General features: G+C 47.4%; 1 protein-coding gene across 1 annotated transcript in view; it reads left to right on the forward strand.

Moving 5' to 3' along the window:
- LOC126237165 (beta-1,4-glucuronyltransferase 1-like) overlaps nucleotides 1-27,593 on the forward strand; it is a 164,574-nt gene that overhangs the window by 90,230 nt on the left and 46,751 nt on the right. The window contains exons 3-4 of the mRNA XM_049947022.1: nucleotides 3,566-3,873; nucleotides 9,060-9,372. Of these exons, the coding sequence (XP_049802979.1) occupies nucleotides 3,566-3,873; nucleotides 9,060-9,372 (621 nt within the window). The remainder of the gene's footprint in view (nucleotides 1-3,565; nucleotides 3,874-9,059; nucleotides 9,373-27,593) is intronic.

Genomic DNA, 27,593 nt, shown 5'->3' on the forward strand with positions numbered 1-27,593 from the left:
AGATGATATATATATATATATATATATATATATATATATATATATATATATATATATATGTATGTATGTATGTATATTCGGTGCCTACAGTGTCACGGCTTTCAGTGGCACACAAATTTTTATTTTTAAAGGGGATCACTTAAGACTATTTCCATGGGTTCGCCCCTCAAATTTCTCCCTCATATCACAAAATTGTCGTCTGATGTAGTGCAAACTGAAAAAATAAATTTCTTTTAAAGCACAGTTTCGTATATAATTTATATTCAAAACCTTACACCTGTGTCACAGAACAAATCCTACATCGAAAATACTTTACACAAGTTTAAGGGAAGAAATGCTTCCGATAATTATTACAGTATTTAAAGAACAATAAAATATAAACAGGCTGAAATGAACAAACAGTACATGAGACTGTGTTCATCAATTCAACTGTAAAAGGTTAAGGAGCAATTATTAGCAAAACGAGAAATATGCAAAAGTGAAATGCAAAATGAGCACTTCCCAATTGGGAGTAAAGCAAAACAAAGAATGGCTGAAAGAAAGCACAATAACATGAGCCATAAACGAATAAGAGCTAAGCAACTAAGCAAATAAGAGAATAGGCAAAAATGAGATGCCAACAAAATGAGCTGCTGGCCGAACTCCGTCGGCATTTATATACGGTTGCGCTCGTGGCGGCACCTCGCGGCCCGTACGCAACACGCGCGCCTGCAGTAGCAATGCACTCTCAGCGCTCGCGGCGGCGTCTAGCGGCCCATACGCAAGTTGTGCGATTGCTGTCGCAGGTCGACCCTTAATCTATGATGTTACATGATGAGACGTGGTTCTACGGTTATGATATTAAGATCAAGATTCAGTCTTCTTCACGATGGTCGAGAAAGTTTCTCCAAGACCAAAAAAGCTCGTGAGGTCAGGTCAAATGTCAAGGACATGCTGATGGTTTTCTTCGACCTGGAAGGATTAGTTCATCATAAATTCGTGCCACAGGGACAAATTGTTAGGTGGCTTCCGCCAGCTCCTCCTCCCTGATGATGCCCTCCTCCCCTCCATCTACCCCTCCTACCAACTTTGATCCTCCATCCCTCTTCCCGTTTTGTTCCTATGGGCACCCTCTCTCCCTTCTCTCCCCCTTCCCACTCTCCTCCCTTTCTCCCCACTCCTCCCCCGGTCTTCCCCCACCCCCTTCCTCCACTCCTCCTACCACCTCCTCTGCCATTGGCATCTTTGCTCACCCCTCTCCCTCCCCCCTCTTCCCCTCTCGGCAGGTCCCCGTACTCGCACACGCTACGTGGACATTCGCGCACCGGAGATCATCGCCATCCGTTTTCTCGTGTGTGTGTCATCATGTTTGTGTTTAGTGTACGCCGTCACGCTCCAACGTTCACATGTGCCATCGAAATCATCAGTGTTTGTGCGCCGTGCCAACGTGTTTCAGTGTATCTGTTGTAGAGTGTGAACGGCTCCGTCTTTTTGTATTTCTGTGTCTCCTGTTTTTTGTCCGTCAGTATGTCTATATTGTATCTTCTTTCTGTTTTCTCATTGTCTACTCTAAGGCTGAAGAGCAGCGTAGAATGCTGCTGCCAGCCTACCTGCTGTACAGGTATTAAAATAACAATAAAGAAAAAAAAGACAAACTGTTAATCGATTATATATCGGACCGTGTTGCGACACCTGCGAGAAAATGTAAGACGGAAACGGCCTGAAATGTGGCGAGACAGTTCATGGGTTTTGCATCCTGATGACGCACCGGCCCATTCATCCTTGTTACTGCGTGACTACTGCACAAAAAACGAAATCACTGTGCTGCTTCTACTCCATACTTTCCAGACCTGGCCCCTGGGACTTTTTCTATTTCCAAAGTAGAAAACTCCGCTGAAAGAACAAAGATTTGCAACTATAGTCGAAATACAGCAAGAAGCGTATCAAGACTGCTTCCAGAAGTGGCGTTGACAGCGGCATATCAATTGCGGAGGAGAATATTTCGAAGGAGACCGTGCACAATAAGTGAAAGATAAGCGCAGAAAAATTTTGTGGACAAATTTCTGGAATTTTTTGAACAGACCTCGTACACAGAGGAAGGGAAGAGGAGGAGATGGAAAGACAGAGGGAGAGGAGGAGATGGACACAGAAAGGAAAGGGGAGAAGATGAACAGGGGGAGAGGGTGGAGGAGATGGACAGAGGGAGGGGGAGGAGGAGATAGAGGAGGTAGGAGGAGAAGGACAGAGGAAGAAGGAGCAGATGGACAGAGGAGGAGGAGCAGAATGACAGAGGGGGAGGAGAAGAGGGACAGAGAGAGGGGGCGAGGAGATTGACAAAGAGATGGGGAGGAGGAGATGGAATTAGAGGGAGTAGGAGCAGATGTACAGGGGGGGGGGGGGAGGAGTAGATTCACAGAGGAAGTGGAGCAGATTGACAGAGATAAGGGGGGAGGAGGAGAGAGACAGAGAGAGGAGGGAGGAGATTGACAAAGAGATGGCACAGAGGAGGAGGAGCAGAATGACAGAGAGAAGGGGGAGGAGAAGAGGAACAGGGGGGGGGGGATTGACAAAGAGATGGGGAAGAGGAGATGGAATTAGAGGGGGTAGGAGCTGATGAACAGAGGGGGAAGGAGCAAATGAACAGAGAGAATGGGGAGGGGGAGAGTGACAGAAGAGGGGCAGAGGAGGTGGATAGAGAGAGGATCAGGAGGAGATGGACAAAGGGAAGGGCAGGGGGAAATGGACATAGAGAAAGGAAAGTAGGAGATGGACAAAGAGAGAGGGAAAGATGAGGTGGATACAGAGAGGGGCCAAAAGAAGATTACACAGAGAGGGGGAAAGAGAAGGTGGACAGAGAAAGGAGGGAGGAGAAGATGGAGATTGGAATAAATAAATACCCGGACAACGCCGTGTTTCTCATCTACAGTAGTTTGCCTTTTATTTATTTATTTATTTTTGCATCTGTCCTACGACACTTCTTGAAAACGGCAGCGACCTGTGCTTTTTTTCAATCGCTGGGTATTCTGCGTCGCAACAACGACTTACCGATGGAGGCACATGCGTTCAGCAGTTTTAGCTAATGTCCTGTCCCTCGGTCACTTATTGCAATATCTGTATTTTCGCCGTTCGTGCGATTATTGAAAAGATGAAGCGTACTGCAATCTTCCACAGTGAAATAATTTCGGAAAACAGCGTTCAGTGCATATACCTACTATCTGTGATCTTCCTACACGGTATACCCTGCTTTTAATGTCCTTCAAGTTACTTGCCAACTGCATGCTTCCTTTGTGGCTCAAAAAAAAATGGTTCAAATGGCTCTGAGCACTATGGGACTTAACTTCTGAGGTCATCAGTTCCCTAGAACTTAGAACTACTTAAATCTAACGAACCTAAGTACGTCACATACATCCATGCCCGAGCCAGGATTCGAACCTGCGACCGTAGCGGTCGCGCGGTTCCAGACTGTAGCGCCTAGAACCGCTCGGCCACTCCGGCCGGCTCTTTGTGGCTCCAAATACTTCACAGACAGCACTACTCCCAAAGACAAGCAAACCAAAATCGTTGCTGTACTGCAGTTTCTTCGTAGGTGAGCTTCCACTTGCTGTGGCCTACGGAGCATCCACCCAATGACACCGTCGTCGCGGCTGGGGACCAGCTGGAGGAAGCAGACTGCGGAGAGAACGACGAGCAGGTGCTGCAGCGGCTGCTGTGGCGCCAGGCGCACCCTGTGGGGGAGCAGCTGTCGTACCCGCAGAACCTGGCCAGGAACACGGCGAGGCTCGCCTGCCCCACGAAGCTCACGCTCTGCCCAGACGTTGACATGCTGCCAGGGCCCAGGATGGACCTCGCGGCTGGGCTAGCGGACCTCTTCAGAAGAGAGCCACCGTGCAAAAAGTACGTCAGCCGATACTGCGTTTCTTTAAAATAACTTTGATATCGACGTTTCAGTGACATGCCTCTTCTGCAGAAACAAGCAGGAATGTATTCCCAAGCGACGTAGGCTCCAAGATGTGGGACGGGGCCAGTCGAGGCAGACCGCACAGAGTACTCATTTTTCGAGTGCGGGCAACTGTCGACAGCATGAACTCTTGGCACGTTGTGAACGAGCCGGTAATTCTGCTCCCCACCACAGACATCTGTCAGTCACAAAGTTACTTAAACTGGAGTACGGCGGCCGGCCGTTGTGGCCGAGCGGTTCTAGGCGCTACAGTCTGAAACCGCGCGACCGCTACGGTCGCAGGTTCGAATCCTGCCTCGGGCATGGATGTGTGTGATGTCCTTAGGTTAGTTAGGTTTAAGTAGTTTTAAGTTCTATGGGACTGATGACCTCAGATGTTGAGTCCCATAGGGCTCAGATCCATTTGAACCATTTTTTGAAACCAGGGACAGCTCTGAGAACACGGCGGTTCTTATCTTGGAAGATGGAAGTGTCCACAGAATACCTGTATAAGCATCCCAGTTCAGGCTCACTTGAACGCGAATGAGCGGGCCAAAGTCATGGCATGAAAAACATCCCCCAATACCTCGCAGAACCATCTCTGGCCTGATGTAAACTCTATCACACTGTAGGTTAGGCTCCTCAATGGGCCATCGCACCACCATGCGTCATTTGAAAAGAGGCAACATCGTAACTCGTCAGACCACTCTATAAACCCGTCATCTAAAGCCCAGTTAGCGTATTGCTTGGCTATAGAAGACGAACGGTTTGACACGCTGCTGAAAGTAATAGCGTTTTACGAGGTACTTGACTCCAGATGTATATTTCATGTAGTTTGCTAGGAAAAAGCTTGAGTTGCCGCTGCATTCACTGACAGCACCAATTCCTGTCTGGCTTGTAATCGATTGTCATTGACAAGACCACACACTCATCTCCAATCCCAGCTGGTTAGGATTTTTTTACGACTATTGTTCTTAAGCCACGTTATATGACTGTGTGGCACACCATTCCTTTAAGATACCATGGGCATTCCGCATTGATAAATCGGGAAAAATTATTCACGGTGCTTCTAAAGACAACAGCTCCATTACGCCATTCAATTTCACATCATGTCGTCCCATCTTAGTAGATTGGTTGCAGACACACCACTTCACTCCACGGACGGTCGAACCGCACAATAACCCTGGGTTCGGTGTGGGGCGGCGGTGGGGTGAGTGGACTGCTGTAGCCTGTTGTGGGGTTGGGTACCACTGCAGGCTACGGCGGGGATGAAGCCTCTCCGTCGTTTCTAGGTCCCCAGGTCCACACAATACAATACTTTCGCTTTTGTAATATTAGTATTGAAACTTGCTGTATCAGTCTCCCACCTTTGTTGTTAAAGTCTATCAACTCGCGAGACGAAGAGTACAATGACATTCAAAAATGTAGGCGTTTCAAATATATTCCGTTCGTACCTGTTGCTTCTTTCTCCAGTTTAAAGGTCTCAAAACTTCCTTTTACACATGCTGAGAATAGTTTTGATGGTACGGAATCTCCTTTCCTGATCATCATTTAAATCTTAATTTGTCAGTATTGTGATGAAGTCTAATCGGAGCTGTAGTATTCCGATATACATTGCTGGATATAATAAGGTAGGCTGAAACAATTACTTGTTTCTCACAGGCCGTTAAAACAGATTTAATTCAAAATTAAACAAAAAAATTTACAGAATCTTTAAATCCGAGACCCAGTGGTGATTCATTCCATTGCTCCGTTCTGTTATTTCGTTCACGACTTGCAAACGGTCAATTGTGCTATAGACGCCTCTAATGGCAGATTGCTTCTGTGTTTGATTAAAAACCAATGTTATTTCCTATGCAGTTGGCATGACAATGATTTTAGCGAATGTCTTGCCATTACAGAGAGGAGGCTAAGGATTGTATAGATTTTTCTGTTTTGTTTGTTCCCGTTGTTGTGGAATACCTCAGTACAGTCATTAAGTTCTGACACTGGGCGCATAGCGGCGATGTGATGCACTACAACACATAGGTGGCGCCCTGGTATGCCAGTTAGTCTGAGGAGGAGGAGGAGATCATTGTTTAACGTCCTGTCGACAACGAGACCAATACAGATGGAGCACAAGCTCGGATTAGGTTACAATTTGGAAGGAAATCGGCCATGCAATTTCAAAGGTACCTTCGCAGTATTTGCCTGAAGCGATTTAGGGAAGTCACGGAAAACCTGGATTAGGATCGCCAGCGCAAGTTTGAACCGTCGTGCTCCAGAATGCTAGTCCAGTGTCGGTTAGTCTCTCATGTCAGCAAGGGATAGTTGAGTGCATCCACTATTGGCAGAAATATGGTTGTTGTTAGTGATTTGACTCCGCGCATCGGAACTCGAGTATGTCGGAATTGGAAAAAAGTACAAACTGCAATTTCTGCGAGGAACTGGGCAAACTCGCTATCGAAGTGATGCATTAAGCTGACGGTGACTCAATCATTGAGACGCAGTCGCGCATTTAAGTGGCACCGACGCTTATTGCAAAGGAGACACAGTCTGGAACATGATGTGCCGTAGTGGTCGGCCACAAACGATTTGGACTGAACGCAAGATTGAAGAGGTTGCAATGTTGGCGCGCGCCAATCGCTCCCAATCGGTAGACGATTTCGCAGCAGCAGTAGGTTTCAGCCACAGTGCGAGCTACAAAAATTCTGACTGATGACCGAAACATGTCGCAGGTACCCAAGCACTGTGAGCATCCCGAAGCAAGACCGACGTAATGATAGCATGACGATATTTGGCGTCATGTTCAGTAGTACTGATGATGAACCGACTGGATAATAAACGGAGACGAAACAAGGTGTTTCCTGTGCGATCCGCAACTGAGCCGACAAGCGACCATCTGGAAAACGCCAGCATCACCACGGCACAAAGAACCGCAACAAGATAGGTCAAGAGGAGAGGTGATGCTTGAATTGTTTTTTGATTCAAACGGAATTTTTCAAATGGAATGCATCCAAGACGGTGCAGCGGTAAACAAAACCCGCTACAAAAATCTCGCCGGCCGCTGGTGGCCGAGCGGTTCTGGCGCTACAGTCTGGAACCGCGCGACCGCTACGGTCGCAGGTTCGAATCCTGCCTCGGGCATGGATGTGTGTGTTGTCCTTAGGTTAGTTAGGTTTAAGTAGTTCTAAGTTCTAGGGGACTTATGACCTCAGCAGTTGAGTCCCATAGTGCTCAGAGCCATTTGAACCATTTGAACAATATCTCGGCCACTTGAGCGTCGTTAGTCATGAGCTTCGGTATGGGAACAACTGGCTGTTGCTACACAACGGCCTTGAACATCGTTCAGTCCTCGTCCAAGAGGCCCTTAGAAGGCAATAGATCACTCTTTTACTATGCCCTCCGTGCTCACCATATCTCGCACCGTGCTTTTTTCCCCTTCTCTTTCCCCCCATGGGAGCTCTCCTGCACTCCTACGGGGGCGTAGATTTCATTAGGTCGAACAGATCATGACTGCCACAAGAGAAGCCACACGGGACCTTCCTGATAACATGGTTGAACGATGCTTCCAGCAGCTATAGTGACGTTGGCAAACGTTCATAGCAGCCAACAGCGATTATTTTGAGGTAAAACGTGGATCTGTTTCATTTTAAACTGTAGCTGTACGGCCAGCAGGCCAAAAGCGAATAAAAAATGGCATATTATGTCAGGCGGCATCCTGTGACGCGTCCTTGTTCTTGTGGGTGCCTACTCTCGCGGCGTCAATTTCAGAACTTAACGACTGTAGCACTATAACGTTTACGACACTGTTCCGACTTCGGAGACTAAATCCCCCCGCCCCCTGGACATTCTATAAATAATTTTCTAACTTATGTTTGTATTAATTTGTCTTTCATCTTTCAATATTTTGATTGAAACACTATCATTCTAGGCGCCTCTTCTTTCTTGATACCTCGAAGGCCTTTATACACTTGATCTGGCATTACTTTTGTAATGTCATTAGTTTCATAATTCACTACCTCTATTTCCGATTCATCCCTTGGACTGTACAAACACTTGAAGAAATCTTGGAACGCTGTACAATTATCTCTCCTGCCTAAGTGATGAAATGTGATGTCTACTCAACAACAGTCCCTGTTTCGTCTTATTGTCTTATTACAACGACGATTGTGATGAATAGCGATCACGTAGCCTTCTCACCAAAGTTGGCCACCGAGGCTCAATAATATTGAGGTCTAATGACTCAATGCGAGTGCTACGTTGAATTCCGCAGTGACTTTTGCACTTGTCGTTCTCTTATTTTTCGTCATAATACTTTTCAATGACCGACTGTCACGATCATTCTTGACACACTTTTATCGGTCTTGTGACTTAGCGGATGATGTTTTTCCGCTTTCCCTATGTTGTTGTTGTTGTGGTCTTCAGTCCTGAGACTGGTTTGATGCAGTTCTCCATGCTACTCTATCCTGTGCAAGCTTCTTCAACTCCCAGTACCTACTGCAGCCTACATCCTTCTGAATCTGCTTAGTGTATTCATCTCTTGGTGTCCCTCTACGATTTTGACCCTCCACCCTGCCCTCCAATACTAAATTGGTGATCCCTCGATGTCTCAGAACATGTCCTACCAACCGATCCCTTCTTCTTTCCCTATCTGCTATACAAATCTTTGATATGGTGCCTGTTGAAACACCAAACACACTAGTTACCTTGGTTTTTGAAGCACCAACAATCTGCCTGTGTTCGATTGCACTTAATTCCGACGTAATGCACTCACAACTACACAGAACACTGTACTGAGCATTGCACAAGTATCAAATAGCTCTGAGCACTATGGGACTTAACATCTGAGGACATCAGTCCCATAGAACTTAGAACTACTTAAACCTAACTAACCTAAGGACATCACACACATCCATGCCCGAGGCAGGATTCGAACCTGCAACCGTAGCGCTCGCGCGGTTCCAGACTGAAGCGCCTAGAACCGCTCGGCCACTCCGGCTGGAGCGACAGGTTTCGCTTGTGGTCAAATACAGCAGCGCAACCTGTAGGCTCGGCTAGCTTCAGCAGCAATGTTCAGGCATGCATTTCTCGGATGTTTCCATACGTTTGTCCAACCGCTGTAAGTCTACGGTAAGTACAGCGTTATTCGTCTGCGTTGCAGGTGCGCGTACATCTTGCCGGTGTTCGAGCTGGACGCGAGACTGGCTGGCCCACCGAAGGACAAGTTGGAGCTGCAACAGCTGGTGGAGGACAGGCTGGCCCGTCCTTTCCACTGGGAAATCTTCAAGGACAACCAGAAGTCCCTGGATCCGACTCGCTGGCTGCAGCACGCTAACGCCTCTTCGACGCAGTTGTCCGTGGCCTACAGCGTCAAGTACGGATGGGCCTTTGAGCCGGTATATGTGGCAGCCAGCGGAGAGCTGCCCCTGTTTGACGAGAGCTTCGTAGGGTACGGCTTTACAAGAAACACGCAAGTACGAAACATAACCTACTATTTCCTGCTGTAATGACGTATAGACAGTTACATGTAATATTAGATAATTTCATCCGTCATCCCTAAATTTATTTCTCTTTCTGCAGTAGAGGTCACTTTCTCTATATCTGATTTACAAGAGACTTGCTGAGAAACCCACCATTGCTTGGATATTGTCAATTTTCTATTAGAAATGAAAACATAAAGTGTCCTGTGTTTGTAGTGAAACATAGCAAAAATTTCATTTCCATATATTCGTGAAAGTACCTCTGAAATTATCAAACAGTCGTACAAAATTATACGCACAATGGACAAATGTGTAAGTACAGTATCCAGATTAAGAACGCAATTCTGTAAACATCTGTACTGCAATGGCTCCTCACTGCTCTACAGACGTCAATCGTTTTCGTCTACGGCCATTTGCGCTTCGCATTTTTTTTAATTGACTTTCGGGACCTACCCACACACCCATGTCAACAGTGGAACGTCATTTAAGACGATATGAACGTAAGGACAACAAAACACCCAGTCCCCGAGTGGAGTTGCGAGTCTTCCCCGTTGACAACACACTGGACGAATCACGCGGTCCCAGGTTCGATTCCCGGGGACTGGGTGTTTGTGTTGTCCTCATCATTTCATCATCATAATCATTTGTGACTGTGGCTAGATTGGATTGTGTAAAGAGTGGACTGTGTAAGAATTGGGACTTTGCGTGGACACTAATGACCGGATAGTTGAGGGCTCCACAAACCAAACATCATCATCATCATCACGTTGGGCGACTTGCGTGTCGAAGATGATGATGAAGATAAGAACAACACCCAGTCCTTGAGCCGAGAAACCTCCGACCCGGCCAGGAATTGAACCTGGGCCCACTGCATGGAACTCAGAGCACTGACCACTCAGCTAAGGGGGCAGACGATTCAAGGAGTGTCTTACTAGCAAAGACAAAATCTATTAAACCTTCATGCTTGATGCGGCATTTTTTTCGCGCGTCTTAGCGTTTACGACGTCATATCTCTTGAACTATGTGCCGTACAATGATATATTTGCGTAGGTGCAGTCAGGGGCATATGTAGATACTGTCTGCAAAATGTGTTGCGAATATAATTAGTAGCAAAGAAGTAATAAATTTAGACGTCATGCACAATGCGGCAGTTTTTGGCACATCACATTCTCTATTGAGTCATATGTCCTGAACTATATGTCGTATCATGATATACTTTTGTAGGTATATTTAGCGTCACATGTGGATACTGCCTGCGAAATTTATTGCGAATACAGGTAGTAATACAGAAGTAATACATTTAAATGCCAATGCAAGATGCGCCAGTTTTTCATGACCTCATCGTTTAAGATGTCATAGCTCCTGAACTATGGAAAGTAGGTGGTTCTTACCCCCACAGCGATTGTTGCCTGACAGTAAGGGATATGTGTACCAACGGTAGTTGAAATCGGTCCAGTTGCTTAGAAGGAAATGTGGAACGAACACACACACACACACAAACACACACACACACACACACACACACATACATACATTTTGATCATATGTATGTATTTAATGGCTGTAAGCTCTCTCCTAGTGAACTGTTATCACAGTTAAATTAATTTTCAGAAGTTGTACTGTTAAATTAGTAGAAAAACGCACAGTGGATGGTCGTGATCCCTTCTAACAATAACCATATCCCATATCCAATAACACATCGGTTAAGATCATCATTATGAGGATACACTAGTAATGACTGGAAAAACATTGAATAATAACATTTCAACTAAAGCTCATGAAACTTTTGGAATTCACGAGGACGTACTCAAATGTAATTCCACCGAATTTTTTATTATATTCTCAAGATCGGTTGAGGTATTGCATGTCATTCATATCAGTCGGTCGAGTTCGCCGCTCCGCTGACGCAAGTTGCAACCCTCTGCCGCTAGAGGTCTCCGAATCGTAGAACTATGTCGGTACACTGCGAGACCCTCAGAAAACTGGAAGCACGAATTCCAAGAGTCCGTCCACACATGGAGCAACCTCTCAGCATGATAATGCCTGCCCACACACGAGCGCTGCGGCGTCTGCAAACATCCGACGCCTTGCGTTCACTGTCATCGATGTTCCTCCACACATTCCTGATTTGGTCCTATCCGACTTTCACCTGTTTCCAAAACTTAAAGAACACCATCGAGGACCTCACTTAGACAGTGATGAAGCAGTGTAAGTACAGGTCAGGTTGTGGCTCCGTCAACAAACGTTCTACGGTGACCGTATCAACGAACTGGCCTGTCGTTGGGAGAAATACACAATGTGATCAAAAGTATCCGGATACCTGACTGAAAATAACTTACAAGTTCGTGGCGTCCTCTATCGGTAATGCTGGAATTCAATATGGTGTTGGCCCACCCTTAGCCTTGACGACAGCTTCCACTCTTGCAGGCATACGTTCAGTCAGGTGCTGGAAGGTTTCTTGGGGAATGGCAGCTTATTCTTCGCAGAGTGCTGCACTGATGGGAGGTATCGATGTCGGTCGGTCAGGCCTGGCACGAAGTCGGCGTTCCAAAACTTCTCAAAGGTATTCTACAGGATTCAGGTCAGGATTCTGCCAAGGCAGTCCATTACATGGACGTTATTGTCGTGAAACCATTGCGCCGCAGACCGTGCATTATGAACAGGTGCTCGATCGTGTTGAAAGATGCAATCGCTACCCCTGTAATGATCTTCAACAGTGGGAAGCAAGAAGGTGCTTAAAACATCAACGTAGGCCTGTGCTGTGATAGTGCCACGCAAAACAACGAGTTTAAGCCCCCTCCATGAAAAACGAGACCAGACCATAACACCACGACCGCCTCCGAATTTTACTGTTGGCACTACACGCGCTGGCAGATGACGTTCACCGGGCATTCGCCATACCCACACCCTGCCATCGGATCGCCACATTGTGTACCGTGATTCGTCACTCCACACAACGTTTTTCCACTGTTCAATCGTCCAATGTTTACGTTCCTTACAGCAAGCGAGACGTCGTTTGGCGTTTACCGGCGTGATGTGTGGCTTATGAGAAGCCGCTCGACCATGGTTCAAAAATGGTTCAAATGGCTCTGAGCACTATGGGACTTAACATCTGAGGTCATCAGTCTCCTAGGACTTAGAACTACTGAAACCTAACTAACCTAAGGACATCACACACATCCATGCCCGAGGCAGGATTCGAACCTGCGACCGTAGCGATCGCGCGGTTCCAGACTGAAGCGCTCGACAATGAAAGCCAAGTTTTCTCACCTCTCGCCTAACTGTCATAGTACTTGCAGTGGATCCTGATGCAGTTTGGAATTTCTGTGTGATGGTCTGGATAGATGTCTGCCTATTACACATTACGACCCTCTTCAACTGTCGGCGGTCTCTGTCAGTCAACAGACGAGGTCGTCCTGTACGCTTTTGTCCTCTACGTGTCCCTTCACGTTTCCATTTCACTATCACATCGGAAACAGTGAACCTAGGAATGTTTAGGTGTTTGGAAATCTCGCGTACAGACGTATGACAAAAGTGACACCTAATCATCTGATTACGTTCGAAGTCGGTGAGTTCCGCGGAGCGCCCCATTCTGCTCTCTCACGATGTCTAATGACTTCTGAGGTCGCTGATACGGAGTAACTGGCAATAGGTGGTAGCACAATGCGCCTAATACGAAAACGTATGTTTTTGGGGGTGTCCGGATACTGTTCATCATGTAGTGTATGTTCATCACCTGGGTGACTATGATGAGAAATAAAGATGTAGACATGAAGAATAAAAATGTAGAATGTTAATAAAATTTGTTTTATTTAAAAAGCTTTACTAGTCGTCACATAATAAATTGGAAGAATTTACTTTTCAGCACGCCCTCGTATTACCAAATATCAGTCGCTGTGATTTCTAGCTCTTACACACACACATACACACACACACACACACACACACACACACACACACACAGTGTCAAAATCTCAGTTCTACAATGTATAATGTAAGCCCATTACTAGCGATTATTCATTTTCTTATGGAAATCCAGCCGAGATACATTCTGCGTAAATCACTCACGGTATCATTTCGTCTCTCCCCTGTTATTAATTGTGTTATATCCACTTTCATATCCTTAATGCGAGCAGGTGCCTCTAAAAGCCACCCACTGTTTACAAAATATTTAAAACATGTAAATATTGGTAGCTGGTGCTTATGAGGTTAACGAATATATTCATACGAATATTGGGAAAAGTTGATTCCAACTATTTATTCACAGACTGGAGCGGTTACCTCAACTTCAGAAAACTGACTAACAGAAGCACCTTGGACCCTCTGTGCTCAGTCACGAAGATTGAAACATTCACAGAATAACCGAAGGCAAAATTCATGATTTTGTAATAAACACTAATTCGTCAAAACTCTCTCATCAATGGCAGCGAAAAGAAGCACGAAACTTAATCGGGGTCACGATGCATTAGGTAAATAGTGACCGGATAAAGAACAAAATCGGTGTCATCTGAATCTAGCTAAGCGATATCAAAGTTTTCACTCGCGAGAACTACGTAATGCTTCTGACAAATGACTAAAATTAACAGAAAATTTCTAAAGTAGCAAAACTTAAATAACTTCCCACTGTAATCACCTTCCAAATGCGTACAGAGGCGGCACGTCATGCTCATCGGACACCAGCACAGCGACTTACTAACCGTTCACGGCAGATTAGCCTCGCTTCCGTGCACAAAGACAGAAAAACTTGGAGGGGGCGAACTGACCATTCGACAAGACCAATTTTTCAGAGGTACCAGGCGTTTCCTCCAGTCACAAGGTAGGAGAAACAACACCTGGTTCCTTTTCTCAAAATTTTTCATAGGTTCAACGCCTAAAATTAGAGCAAATGCTAGTCTTGCGCGTGGGTCTGAGTGAATCAGTAGCAAGACCGTGCGTTATGAAAGCCCGGAAAGATAAATGCCGCATCAGACTTGCACCTCGAGCCAGCTTCGAAAAATAAAATTCAATGGCCGTTCAAAGGCGCTGTAAAAAGCCGAACCAAGGAATTCCACATGAATTCACCCATGTGCACGCGTTTGCAATTAGCAGTTATCGAAATTTAGGAAAGGTGGTTAAGGGTTTGTGGTGCGCGGAATATTGAACATAATAGAAATGAAAATAAAAATCAATCAGTTCGGTTGACGGTGTTAGTATATACCTAGCATAATAAAAATATGAGAAAACAGGAGGAGGAACGACGCTCTGCAGAACTTGATAAAACGATAACATGACGTGAAAGGTGACTGACTGCCGTCTTTCATCTCCTGACCATACTCGAGAGACTTCACGATTGATTTAAACAATGATTAAGATCCGCAATAGCTATGCTGCAGTTCAAACAGGATCAATGACGTGAGAAAGGTATACCATCATGTCTAAGTTGACAGCTACACATATGACTTAACCACCCAATATTAAATATTGTAAAATTGTGATCTTTAGGAGCATGCATCCATACTGAAGATTTACTCCGTAAAAACCAGAAGCCTTCTAATTATTTATTTTTGCGAAGCCTCATCCATCTCCCATCAAATTAGGATCTGTCTCTCCTACATTACGTTATCCAGTGCTCATTCCAGACTTCCCTTACGCAATAGCTGTCTATAGTCTTTGGGAAGCATGGAAGTAGCACTTTTTTCAGATGAAAGACATAGACGTGGCTCTGTCAGAGGCAAAGAATATGTGGCTTTAGGAGTTACGTGTTTGCTTGCATTTGGTATAATAGGGCAGATGTTTGTGGAACCCCTCCTGTTGACTCCAGACCTTTATATTATTTGATCAAGTCCACTACATTATAGGTTGTTGAAGTTCTCTTCGGAGCTTCTTTCAAATGCCACAGAAAAGTATACAGAAATGCTCATTTCCACTGAAGATGTTGAAAACTACACATCGGGTCAAAAAAAGTTGTCATTTCAATTTGTTTGTCTCTGAGGGGGCATCCAAATATACACACTCGATCCACCACCGCTCCCTGTGCGTGGGTGGCATGTAACAACTTTGAAATCTTTAATGGCAATCCCCGTTTTTCATTGTAGTTTGGGATTCTACGCCAAAACCAACATACATTTTGTCTGAAGAATTTTCTTCTTTACGCCACAGATGGCGCTGTAATCGGACGAACATAAATGGATAGAAATTCGTAAGGTACGACATCCTACTCAATCGCACTTGAATATCCAATGGCATGTGGGTCCCCACCTCCATGCTGTGAGGATAGGACAGGCCAGTATTTTATACTTTCTAATTGGAAACTTCATCCGCAACTTTGTATTTCTTAGACATCTCGAAAAGGTGGCTACTCGGCGCACCACATTGGCCGTATAGCGAACTACGACGTATCATAAAAGGCAGTACACTGCGGCCGGTGTTGTGGCTCTGCCCTCTTGTAATGTTTCGTTGTTCCTGGCTGGATGTGGCCGGTTTCCTCTCACTACAACACAAAATGCACAAGTTGTTAAAATACACTTTATGACAGGAACCAATTGAGTACTTTACTTCAATGATGTACAGTGTAAAGTTCTGTGGTTAACAGCAATCAAATAACATGTACTAATTCTTGAATATTGTCCATGTCCATATCACGACTACACTACTGGCCATTAAAATTGCTACACCACGAAGATGACGTGCTACAGACGCGAAATTTAACCGACAGGAAGAAGATGCTTTGATATGCAAATGATTAGCTTTTCAGAGCATTCACACAAGGTTGGCGCCAGTGGCGACACCTACAACGTGCTGACACGAGGAAAGTTTCCAACCGATTTCTCATACACAAACAGCAGTTGACCGGCGTTTCCTGGTGAAACGTTGTTGTGATGCCTCGTGTAAGGAGGAGAAATGCGTACCTTCACGTTTCCGACTTTGATAAAGGTCGGATTGTAGCCTATCGCGATTGCGGTTCATCGTATCGCGGCACTGCTGCTCGCGTAGGTCGATATCCAATAACTGTTAGCAGAATATGGAATCGGTGGGTTCAGGAGGGTAATACACTACGCCGTGTTGGATCCCAACGGCCTCGTATCACTATCAGTCGAGATGACAGGTATCTCATCCGCATGGCTGTAACGGATCGTACAGCCTCGTCTCGATCCCTGACTCAACAGATGGGGACGTTTGCAAGACAACAACCATCTGCACGAACAGTTCGACGACGTTTGCAGCAGCATGGACTATCAGCTCGGACACCGTGGCTGCGGTTACCGTTGACGCTACATCACAGACAGGAGCGCCTGCGATGGTGTACTCAACGACGAACCTGGATGCTCGAATGGCAAAACGTCATTTTTTCGGATGAATCCAGGGTCTGTGTACAGCATCATGATGGTCGCATCCGTGTTTGGCGACGTCGTGGTGAACGCACATTGGAAGCGTGTATTCGTCATCGCCATACTGGCGTATCATCCGGCGTGATGGTATGGGGTGCCATTGGTTACACGTCTCGGTCACCTCTTGTTCGCATTGACGGCACTTTGAACAGTGGGCGTTACATTTCAGATGTGTTACAACCCGTGGCTCTACCCTTCATTGGATCCCTGCGAAACCCTACATTTCAGCAGGATAATGTACGAACGCGTGTTGCACGTCTTGTACGGGCCTTTCTGAATACAGAAAATGTTCGACTGCTGTCCTGGCCAGCACATTCTCCAGATCTCTCACCAACTGAAAACGTCTGGTCAATGGTGGCCGAGCAACTGGCTCGTCGCAATACGCCAGTCACGTCTCTTGATGAACTGTGGTATCGTGTTGAAGCTGCATGGGCAGCTGTACCTGTACACGCCATCCAAGCTCTGTTTGACTCAATGCCCAGGCGTATCAAGGCCGTTATTACGGCCAGAGGTGGTTGTTCTGGGTACTGATTTCTCAGGCTCTATGCATCCCAATTGCGTGAAAATGTAATCACATGTCAGTTCTAGTATAATATATTTGTCCAATGAATACCCGTTTATCATCTGCATTTCTTCTTGGTGTAGCAATTTTAATGGCCAGTAGTGTATATACAATGGCTAGCATTCCCTCACAGCTAGCTAAGGTTCGAGGCAACGACTCTCACTATGGAAGACTACTGCACAGTGCGACGTATTGAGGTGGAATGCGAACTGAGTACCGATGCGACGTACTGAGGTAGTGAATTGAGAGATTGAGACAGATCTGTCGGCGGCGGCGGCGTTTATGCACGCTGCCTAGGGGACGTTATCGGCGTGTAGCCTGGGGGCGTGTCTTGGTCTTCTCTTGCCATGGGCGCGCTTAGTTCACCGCCTGTTATCCAATGTTTCCTAGTGCCAACCGATGTGCTAGCGAAGGCGTACGCCAGCACATTCCTCCTCCCCGAAACATCGCATCGTTGTCGTGTACTGGAGATGCAAACGACAGTGGTGGGGGAGGTAGGAAGCTGGACGTAGAGATGAGCCGGGAGCCGTAGTGTAGAGAACGGCGTACTCCCGTTCTTACCCACCATCTGGCTTTCGAGAGCAGAGGAACGTCCTCCCGAAAACACTGCCCAGGATACACGTCCAGTCTTGAGGGCGTCTCCTGGGGCGAGGACGGCGACGGCGTGTCCAGGTCAATCGGGTCGAAGAGCGGCGACGGCGGCGGAGGTGGAGGCGAGGGCGCGACGTCCATTGGCTCGTGCTGGGGTGCCGTGGCGGTTGCGATAGCCGCGTGGTTTCGTGAAGCCATGAACTTTGGGAAAAGAAAAGCAGCAGAATCACGGGGGAAACAACAAATACGAATTTGGTTCTGGTAACGGGGCTGCAAACCATCGGAACCTGCAATTAGATACAGATATGTCCCAATGCGTTCCTGGATCTCGCCTCGCTCCTAGCGCTGACGTCGGGCAAAAGCCCTGTAAAGAACAAGATCACGCGGTGCAAAGCGATACTTGTAGACCATCGGCGGCACCGGATACTGCAGTGCGTGGAGCAAGTGACGCAGCGTCCAATGGCGGCGGCCCTGCAGAAGTTGCGCAAGTGATGCTCCGTCGAGTGGATGAGAGCGAGAAGAGGCGAAAATGAGTTGCAGTGCCTGTTCCCGTGTGTGGGAGGTGCAAAGCTTGACCATTTCTTTGGAGGTGCGAACAAAGCGTTTCCCTTCGCCGTTGGACTGTAGACGAAACGAAGCACTTGTTAGATGACGAATGCCATTTTGTTCACAGAATTGTTCAAAGTCATGTGTCGTCAACTGTGGTCCATTGTCCGTAACAAAGACTTCAGGCAATCCTTCCACTTAAAAAAATGCAGGACAGCACTTGAATGGTGCTACGTGACATGGTAGAATTCATAGGCACCGCAAATGGGAACTTGTCAGAAGAGTCTACCACTATGACCCAACGAGTGTTCCAAAATGGTCTTGCAAAGTCTATGTGCACTCGTTGCCAGGGCGATTGAGTCTTAGGCCAAACTGAGAACGTATGTGGCGGAGTAGATTGGTTTTCCGCGCACGCGGGACACTGACGTCAGCTGTTCAATGTGGGCGTCCTTACCCTGCCGGGTACAGTGCAGTAGCAGTCGGCTAACTGTTTAGTGCGAACAATTCCCGAATGTCCTTGGTGAAGCAGTTGTAACATGTCCTTTTGCTACATTGTGGGAACGAGCACACGCCATTGTTCACTGTCAGATTGTACTAAGAGCACAGGTTGTTGTACTGAAAGGTTATGCCGACGACCGAAGTATCGGCGCACTACTGTGTTCTGAATACTGTTCAATGAGAGAGGCCAAGATCTGCGAATGCAATGCAACAAAATCTTCAAATCAGCGTCCGCTTCCGAGGCCTGTCCAATTTTTCTGTAATTCAGTGGAAAAGATTGCAGCAATTCAGAGTCCTGCGCATCGATATGGCAACAACAAGCGTCAGAAGAATCAAAATAGATTGGTTAGTTGGTTTAAAGGAGGGGCGGAAGGGACCAAACTGCGAGGTCATCGGTCCCTTGTTCCTGATAAAATAATTACACAAGGGAAAGAAGAAATGAAAGGAGACGTACAGCACAATAACAGGAGAATGGAAGACCTAGAAGAACGACAGGGGACAACCAACACTATTATGGACAAAACAGGAAAAGAAAACCACAGAGAGAAGCAAGGAACAGGTAGAAGGGATAAAAACAAGGGAGCAGATGACCGTGGCTGGCCGACCACGAGAATGAAAAGGAAAAGCCAACCACTCTACGACTCATTAAGAATCCAGCCTAAAAGCATTAGAGTGGAGAACATAAAGGGACAAAAGACATGCGCAAAAACTTATATAGAATGATAAAACCCACCGTCACGTATGAAACGTAAAACTAAATTAGCCCATGAGGCGTTGTCAGCTAAAATTAATGACAACAAGTCCGGTAACTGAAGAGTCTGTCGCAGGGCAACCAAAGGACAGCTCACCAAGATATGGGCCACTGTCAGCCGGACGCCGCACCGACACTGAGGTGGGTCATTACGGCGCAGGAGATAGCCGTGTGTCACCCAAGCGTGGCAATGCGGAGCCGACAGAGAACCACAGAGTCCCTGCGAGAGGCTCGCGTGGAGGTCTTCCACACATTCGTAGTCTCCTTAATGGCACGCAGTTTGTTGTGTGTACTGAGGTTATGCCATGTCTCCCATAGCCGCAAAACCTTGCGGCGTAGTACTGAACGCAGGTCAGTTGCAGAGAAGCCGATCTCCGTAAGCGGTTTCCGCGTAGCCTGTTTGGACAGCCTGTCAGCAAGTTCGTTACCTGCGATTCCGACGTGACCTGGGGTCCGGACAAACACCACTGAACGACTGGACCATTCCAGGGCATACGTGGACTCCTGGGAGGTCGCTACCAAAGGATGACGAGGGTAGCACTAGTCGATAGCTTGTAGGCTCCTCAAGGAATCAGGGCATGAAAGGATGTGCTGAAGAGCACGAGATATAGCCACCAGCTCGGCCGTGAAAACACTGCCGCCATTGGGCAAGGAATTCTGTTCAATATGTCCTCCATGGACATACGCGAAGCAGACGTGATCATCAGCCATCGAGCCGTCGGTGTAAACCACTTCATGGCCTCGGTACGAGTCAAGAATCGAGAGGAAGTGGCAGCGCAGAGCTGCGGGGTTAACTCTTTAGGACCATGTGAAACGTCCAGGCGAGGCCGCGGCTTAGGTGTACACCATAGAGGTGAACATGAATGGACCTCAAGTAGAGGTGGTAAACGCAAGAACTCCAGTTCAGAAAGTAGGAATCGGACACGAACTGCTATTGGAAGCCCTGACCTGGGCCGCTGATGCGGGAGATGAACGGCCGTTGATGGGAAAAGGAGGCAGTAATTCGGATGTGCAGGAGAACAACGAACTTGTGTAACGTAACTGGCCAGCAGTTGTGCACGCCTAACCTGCACTGGAGGGACACCAGCGTCCACCAGGACGCTGGTCACCGGACTCGTCCTAAAAGCTTCTGTCGCTAGGCGAACGCCACAGTGGTGCACTGGATCGAATAAACGCAACGCTGAGGGCGCCGTCGAACCATAAACCAGACTCCCATAATCAAGGCGATGCTTCCAGCACTTCCGCTCAATCTGATAAAGGTGAGGAAGCTAAGTCAATTGGGCGTCGAAAACCAGCCCTAAGAATCGATATGGCTCCACTACCATGAGTGGATCGTCATTAAGGTAAAGTTCTGGTTCCGGATGAACGGTACGGCGCCGACAGAAGTGCATAACACACGACTTCGCGACCGAAAACAGGAAACCGTGGACTAGAGCCCATGACTGCGCCTTGTGGATGGCTCCCTGTAGGCGCCGCTCAGCAACACCAGTACTAGTGGAACAGTACAAAATGCAGAAGTCGTCTGCATACAGAGAAGGTGAGATGGACAGCCATACAGCTGCTGCTAGACCATTAATGGCCACTAAAAATAAAGATAATCTCAATACAGAGCCCTGCGGGACCCAATTCTCCTGGATATGGGGGAACTATGAGAGGCACCAACTTGGACACGGGGAGTACGAGGCGACAAGAAATTGTGGATAAAAATCTGGAGCAGGCCTTGGAGACCCCACTCGTATAATGTGGTAAGGATATGATGTCGCCAGATCATGTCATATGCTTTTCGTAAATCCAAAAAGACGGCAACCAGGTGTTGGCGTCTGGAATAGGCTGTGCGGATGGCAGACTCGAGGGACACGAGATTATCAGCGGTAGAGCGACCCTGGCTGAAGCCTCTCTGACATGGAGCCAGTAGGGCACGTGACTCCAGGACCCAACCCAACCGTCGACACACCTTACGTTCCAGCAGCATATAAAGAACGTTGGTGAGGCTGATGGGCCGATAGCTATCCACATCAAGCAGGTTTTTACCGGGTTTGAGCACCGGAATGATGGTGCTCTCCCACCATTGCGGTGGAAAGACGCCATCGCACCAGATCCGGTTGAAGATGACGAGGAGATGTCGCTTGTAGTCAGATGAGAGATGTTTAATAATCTGACTGTGGATCCGATCTGGCCCAATGTGCACGACCACTGAGGAGCTTCCACTCTGTAAATTGGGCGTTATAGGATTCACTGTTGCATGTAGTGAACGAGAGGACATTCCCTTCCCGCCGCCATTTGAGAGTGCTAAAGGCTGGGGGGTAATTCTCCGATGCAGACGCACGGAGCCATTTAAAGGCTGTGAGGTGCGCCAGGGAAGGGTGGCACTTATGCCACTGTAGAGCTCGCCGACGCTCCTTAATTGCTTCAGCGACTTCTGGCAACCACCAAGGGACTGCCTTTTGCTGGGGACACCCTAAAGAGCGAGGGATCGCGTTTTCTGCCGCAGAAAGGACTGTTGTAGTCACCTGCTCAACGATCTCTTCGATGTTCCCGTGTGGGAGAGATTCAACGGTGACAGCAGAGGTGAAAGTTTCCCACTCTGCCTTGTTTAAAGCCCATTTGGGCAGGCGTCCGTGGGCCTGACGCTGTAGCAGTGACAGGAAGATGGGGAAGTGGTCACTACCACACAGGTCGTCATGTGCTCTCCAGTGGATAGATGGGAGAAGTCCTGGGCGGCAGATTGATGAATCTAAGGCCGAGTAACTGCCATGAGCCACAATGAAATGTGTGATGGCCCCAGTATTTAAGAGGCAGAGGTCGAACTGAGACAGTATAGTTTCGACATCTCTGCCTCGCCCAGTAAGCGCGGTGCCACCCCACAAAGGGTTATGGGCGTTAAAATCTCCCAAAAGTAGGAACGGTTTAGGGAGTTGATCAGTCAGTGCAGCTAATACATTCAGGAGTGCTGCATCATCTGGAGGAAGATATACATTGCAGACAGCTATTTCCTGCGTCGTCCTTATTCTGACAGCCACAGCTTCAAGAGGGGTTTGAAGAGGCTCAGTTTCACTACAGACTGAGTTTAGGACATAAACGCAAACTCCACCTGACACTCCGTTATAGTCGCTACGGTTCCTGTACTATCCCTTATAGTTGCAGAGGGCAGGGGTACGCATTGCTGGGAACCAGGTTTCCTAGATGGCAATGCAGAAAGCAGGTTTAAAGCTTAACAGTTGCTGTAGCTCAGCCAGGCAGTGGAAAAAACCGCCGCAGTTCCACTGGAGGATAATGTCATTGTGAGACTGGGAAGGCATGGAACATTCAATGAGGCTTCAGGGTCACCTGCTGCCACCGACTTATTGCCTGAACAGTCTATATCCATTGTGTCTGAGGGTCTGGCGAGATCCAGGCCCTCAGTGGACGCCAGAATCTCCACCTCATCCACAGACACAGAGTTTGTAGGTAGTGGTGGTGTGGGTGCCACTGCAATTCCTTTGGTCTTGGGGATCTTCTTTTTGGATTTATCTTGGTGCTCATGGGTTTCCTTGGCTGGAAGGACTTCACTGATACAGTCTCTGGGACTGATGATGAGCGTGAAGCCCTACGACCAGCTGCTTTTGGGCTCTTCAGCCACTGGTGTGTGTCAACTTTCCCACTAGCAGAAACCTGGAAAGGGAGTGACCCAAGGGACCCCTTCCTAGCGAGAGGAGCCAAAGAAGACTTACTCTTCTCCAGGGCAGAAGTGGGGACATATCCCCGATGGTTGGGTGAGGGGAGGGTGTTGTTCCTAAAGAAGGTGGTGTAGGAGCAACAGGGAGGGACGTACCCCCCCCCCCCCCACCATCAAGGGGGCAGGTGTAGTCTTCTGACTCTGAGAGGTGACTGGCGTTGGCGGAACTGATGGGGCTAGAACTGTCGTAGTGGCAGCATAAGACAATGTCGTATGTACAGGATGTGGGCGTCCAAATTTCCTCTTAGCTTCAGTGTAAATCAGTCTGTCCAGGGTCTTGTACTCCATGATTTTCCTTTCTTTCTGGAGAATCCAGCAGTCAGACGAGCGAATGGTGCTCTCTGCAGTTGACACAGATTGGAGGTGGGGCACAAGGAGGATGTGATGGACGTCTGCAATCTCGACATGTGAGACTGGAAGTACAACAGGAAGGCATATGGCCAAACTTCCAGCATTTAAAGGACCACATTGGGGGAGGGATATAGGGCTTTACATCACAGAGGGAGACCATCACCTTGCCTTCTTGGGTAATGTATCACCCTTGAAGCCCGCATCTCGTGGTCGTGCGGTAGCGTTCTCGCTTCCCACGCCCGGGTTCCCGGGTTCGATTCCCGGCGGGGTCAGGGATTTTCTCTGCCTCGTGATGGCTGGGTGTTGTGTGCTGTCCTTAGGTTAGTTAGGTTTAAGTAGTTCTAAGTTCTAGGGGACTTATGACCACAGCAGTTGAGTCCCATAGCGCTCAGAGCCATTTGAACCATCACCCTTGAAGGTCAAGATGAAGGCACCAGTGGCAACCTGATTATCCCTCAGACCTCGGTGGACACGCCAAACAAAATTTATACCTCGTCGCTCTAAATTGGCGCACAGCTCATCGTCAGACTGTAAAAGAGGGTCCCATTGAAATATGATGCCCTGGACCATATTTAAGGTCTTACAGGGCGTGATGGTTACAGAAACATTCCCCCACCTTGTCACAAGCGAGTAACTCCCGTGACCGGGCAGAGGATGCTGTTTTTATCAAGACTGACCCAGATCTTATTTTGGACAAGCCCTCCACCTCCCTAAACTTGTCCTCTAAATGCTCAACAAAAAACGGAAGCTTCATCGTCCCCATCAGCCCTAGAATATACAGGGTACTGGGGCAAATAAGAGCTGCTGCCATGTTTAGCCTGATGTTCCTCCCATAGTGTGGCCAGGGAGGGGAACGATTTTGGGTCATACTTCCATGCATTGAATTGAGCCCATGAATGCTTAGAGACAGCTGGTGTTTGACCACCAGCGAGAGATGATGTACTACATTTCATCGCGTGTCATCTGACCTGATGCCACCCACTCCGACCAGGGGCCCTCACCACTGGCGCCACCCAGCCTCAGCAAAGGCCAGCTGGCAGGATGACCATTGCTGGGAGTCCCGATGCCCCAGGATGACTCGCATCTACTCTTCGGCATATGTGGGGGGGTTAACGGGGCAGGCATCAGCAGAGCGATTCCTGTGTGGTCAGGGGGCTACAACCAACAGGATACATGGTGGCCCCACCACAATGGACTGGCTACCGTGCTGGATATCAGGTGCAACCAAGCAAACAAGTCTATTATCATCGTCAGCGCAGAAAACGATACTGCACAGCTGATAGATAAATACGCCCCCAGGAGGGTGACCTCGCCCAACAGTTGAAGAATGAGCAGAAGTGCAGGTCGACGTCGACGAAGGATGAGAGATGTCTCAGCGCATGATGGACATGATGCCCCATGTAAGGCGCCCTTCCCCAACTGGCTCGCTCTTCGGGAAAATTTTGAAAAATGGAGGTCAAACCCTACAGGGGACCATCACATAAAGGCCAAAGCGTGTAAGACTCCTTTTAGTCGTCTCTTACGACAAGCAGGAATACCTCGGGCCTATTCTAATCCCCAGACCCGCAAGGGGTATCAAAATCGGAGTCGGGGCCGACGGGAAGACGAGAAAGGTCATCAGCACTGACATGCTTTGCCGTAGGCCTGTACACGATTTCGTACTGATACGAGGATAGGAGCAAAGCCCAACCTTACAATTCTTAAGCAGTACGTTTAGGAACCGGCTTTGATGAACGAAAGGAAGACTGCAAAGGCTTGTGATCTGTCACTAAATAGAACTTGTGACCAAAAAGATAGTGAAGAAATTCTGTCACACCATACACAATAACGAGAGCTTCTTTTACAGTCTGTGAAGCACTGAGTTGGAGATAACTACTTTGAGGCAAAAGCAATACGTCTGTCTAGTGCATTAATTTTGTGTGGAAGCACAGCACCTATCCAGTATCAGGAAGCGTCTACTTGCAAAATTAGTGGTTTGGCAGGACCAAAAATGTACTAAACATCTGTCACTGAGTAAGTCATTTTTGAGTTTCTGAAATGCGTCGTGACACTCTTTGGTCCACATTAAAAACACTTTTTTGTGACGCAAATGACGCAACGGGGCCGCTATCTGTGAAGCGTACGGAATGAAACGAATGTATTAGCACTGACTGCAGTTCAGATACATTGCGAGGAACGGATAGGTCACGGATTGCAAGCAAATGAGATGAGATTGGAGGGGTCGCACGCCCTGACTGTTTATCACATGACCTAAGTACCGCAGTTCTGTCTGAAAAAAGTCACTTTTCGAGACGGCACTTGGATCCTGCACCTGACAACACTCGAAATAGAGAACGCAAATTGGTAATAAGTTCCTGTAGCGTACGATCTGAGACGACAATATCATCAAGGGAGTTCGAACAGATCGGCACTTCAGCAGTTAGCTGTTCTACGTAACGTTGTAAAATGGCAGGTGTGGAGGCACTGCCGAAGGGCAAACGCTAATACTTGAATAGGCCTAAGCGTGTATTAACAAAAACTTTGTGTTATACTTCATCTAGTGATATTTTCTAATAAGCATCAAGCAAATTTTAGAAAAGTAACAGCCTGCACCAAGCCTATCCATAAGTTCCTCAGGGCCAGTCAACGGACAAATGTAAATTATTGCCAGTGCATTGACTGCTGTTTAGAAGTAAACAAATGCGAATGCGACCAGAAGGCTTGAGCATCGAAACCAGTGGACTTGCCCACTGACTAGCTTGTATTGGAGCAATCACACCACTGTCTTGCAATTCTTTTAATTTACTTCTACATCTACATTTATACTCCGCAAGCCACCCAACGGTGTGTGGCGGAGGGCACTTTACGTGCCACTGTCATTACCTCCCTTTCCTGTTCCAGTCGCGTATGGTTCTCGGGAAGAACGACTGTCTGATAGCCTCCGTGTGCGCTCTAATCTCTCTAATTTTACATTCGTGATCTCCTCGGGAGGTATAAGTAGGGGGAAGCAATATATTCGATGCCTCATCCAGAAACGCACCCTCTCGAAACCTGGCGAGCAATCTACACCGCGATGCAGAGCGCCTCTCTTGCAGAGTCTGCCACTTGAGTTTATTAAACATCCCCGTAACGCTATTACGGTTACCAAATAACCCTGTGACGAAACGCGCCGCTCTTCTTTAGATCTTCTCTATCTCCTCCGTCAACCCGATCTGGTACGGATCCCACACTGATGAGCAATACTCAAGTATAGGTCGAACGAGTGTTTTGTAAGCCACCTCCTTTGTTGATGGACTACATTTTCTAAGCACTCTCCCAATGAATCTCAACCTGGTACCCGCCTTACCAACAATTAATTTTATATGATCATTCCACTTCAAATCGTTCCGCACGCATACTCCCAGATATTTTACAGAAGTAACTGCTACTTTGTCTCGTAAAGCAATGGGAACAGGCCGAGTCCGGAAACACTTATGCTGTGCATTGTCTTTCAGGGTAATGTGTGGTACAAAATTATAAGCTTTTCCAATTCCATCAGAAAAGCGTTCAGGAAATACTTTAGACAAACTAGCCACACTGTCTTTTGGATTAAAAGCAGTCACTGAAAGTACATTGTCGTGGATGCTACGGCCGAAAAAAGCAAACGACTGTATCCAAAAATATTTTAAATGTCTCTCGATTGCGACACAGTAAACTTCACTGTCCTAGTGGGAGATTTGTAAATGGCAAGCAAGCTACACTGTCCAAGTACTGGGATTTCCTGTCCATTGTATGCAGTGAGGTACGAGCTTGATGTTGACAGGCGTGGTGCGCCTAACTGTTCGAATGTGGCACCATTAAGAAAAGTTACAGAAG

The sequence above is a fragment of the Schistocerca nitens genome, chromosome 1 (assembly GCF_023898315.1).
Source record: "Schistocerca nitens isolate TAMUIC-IGC-003100 chromosome 1, iqSchNite1.1, whole genome shotgun sequence".
Classification (NCBI taxonomy): Eukaryota; Metazoa; Arthropoda; class Insecta; order Orthoptera; family Acrididae; genus Schistocerca; species Schistocerca nitens.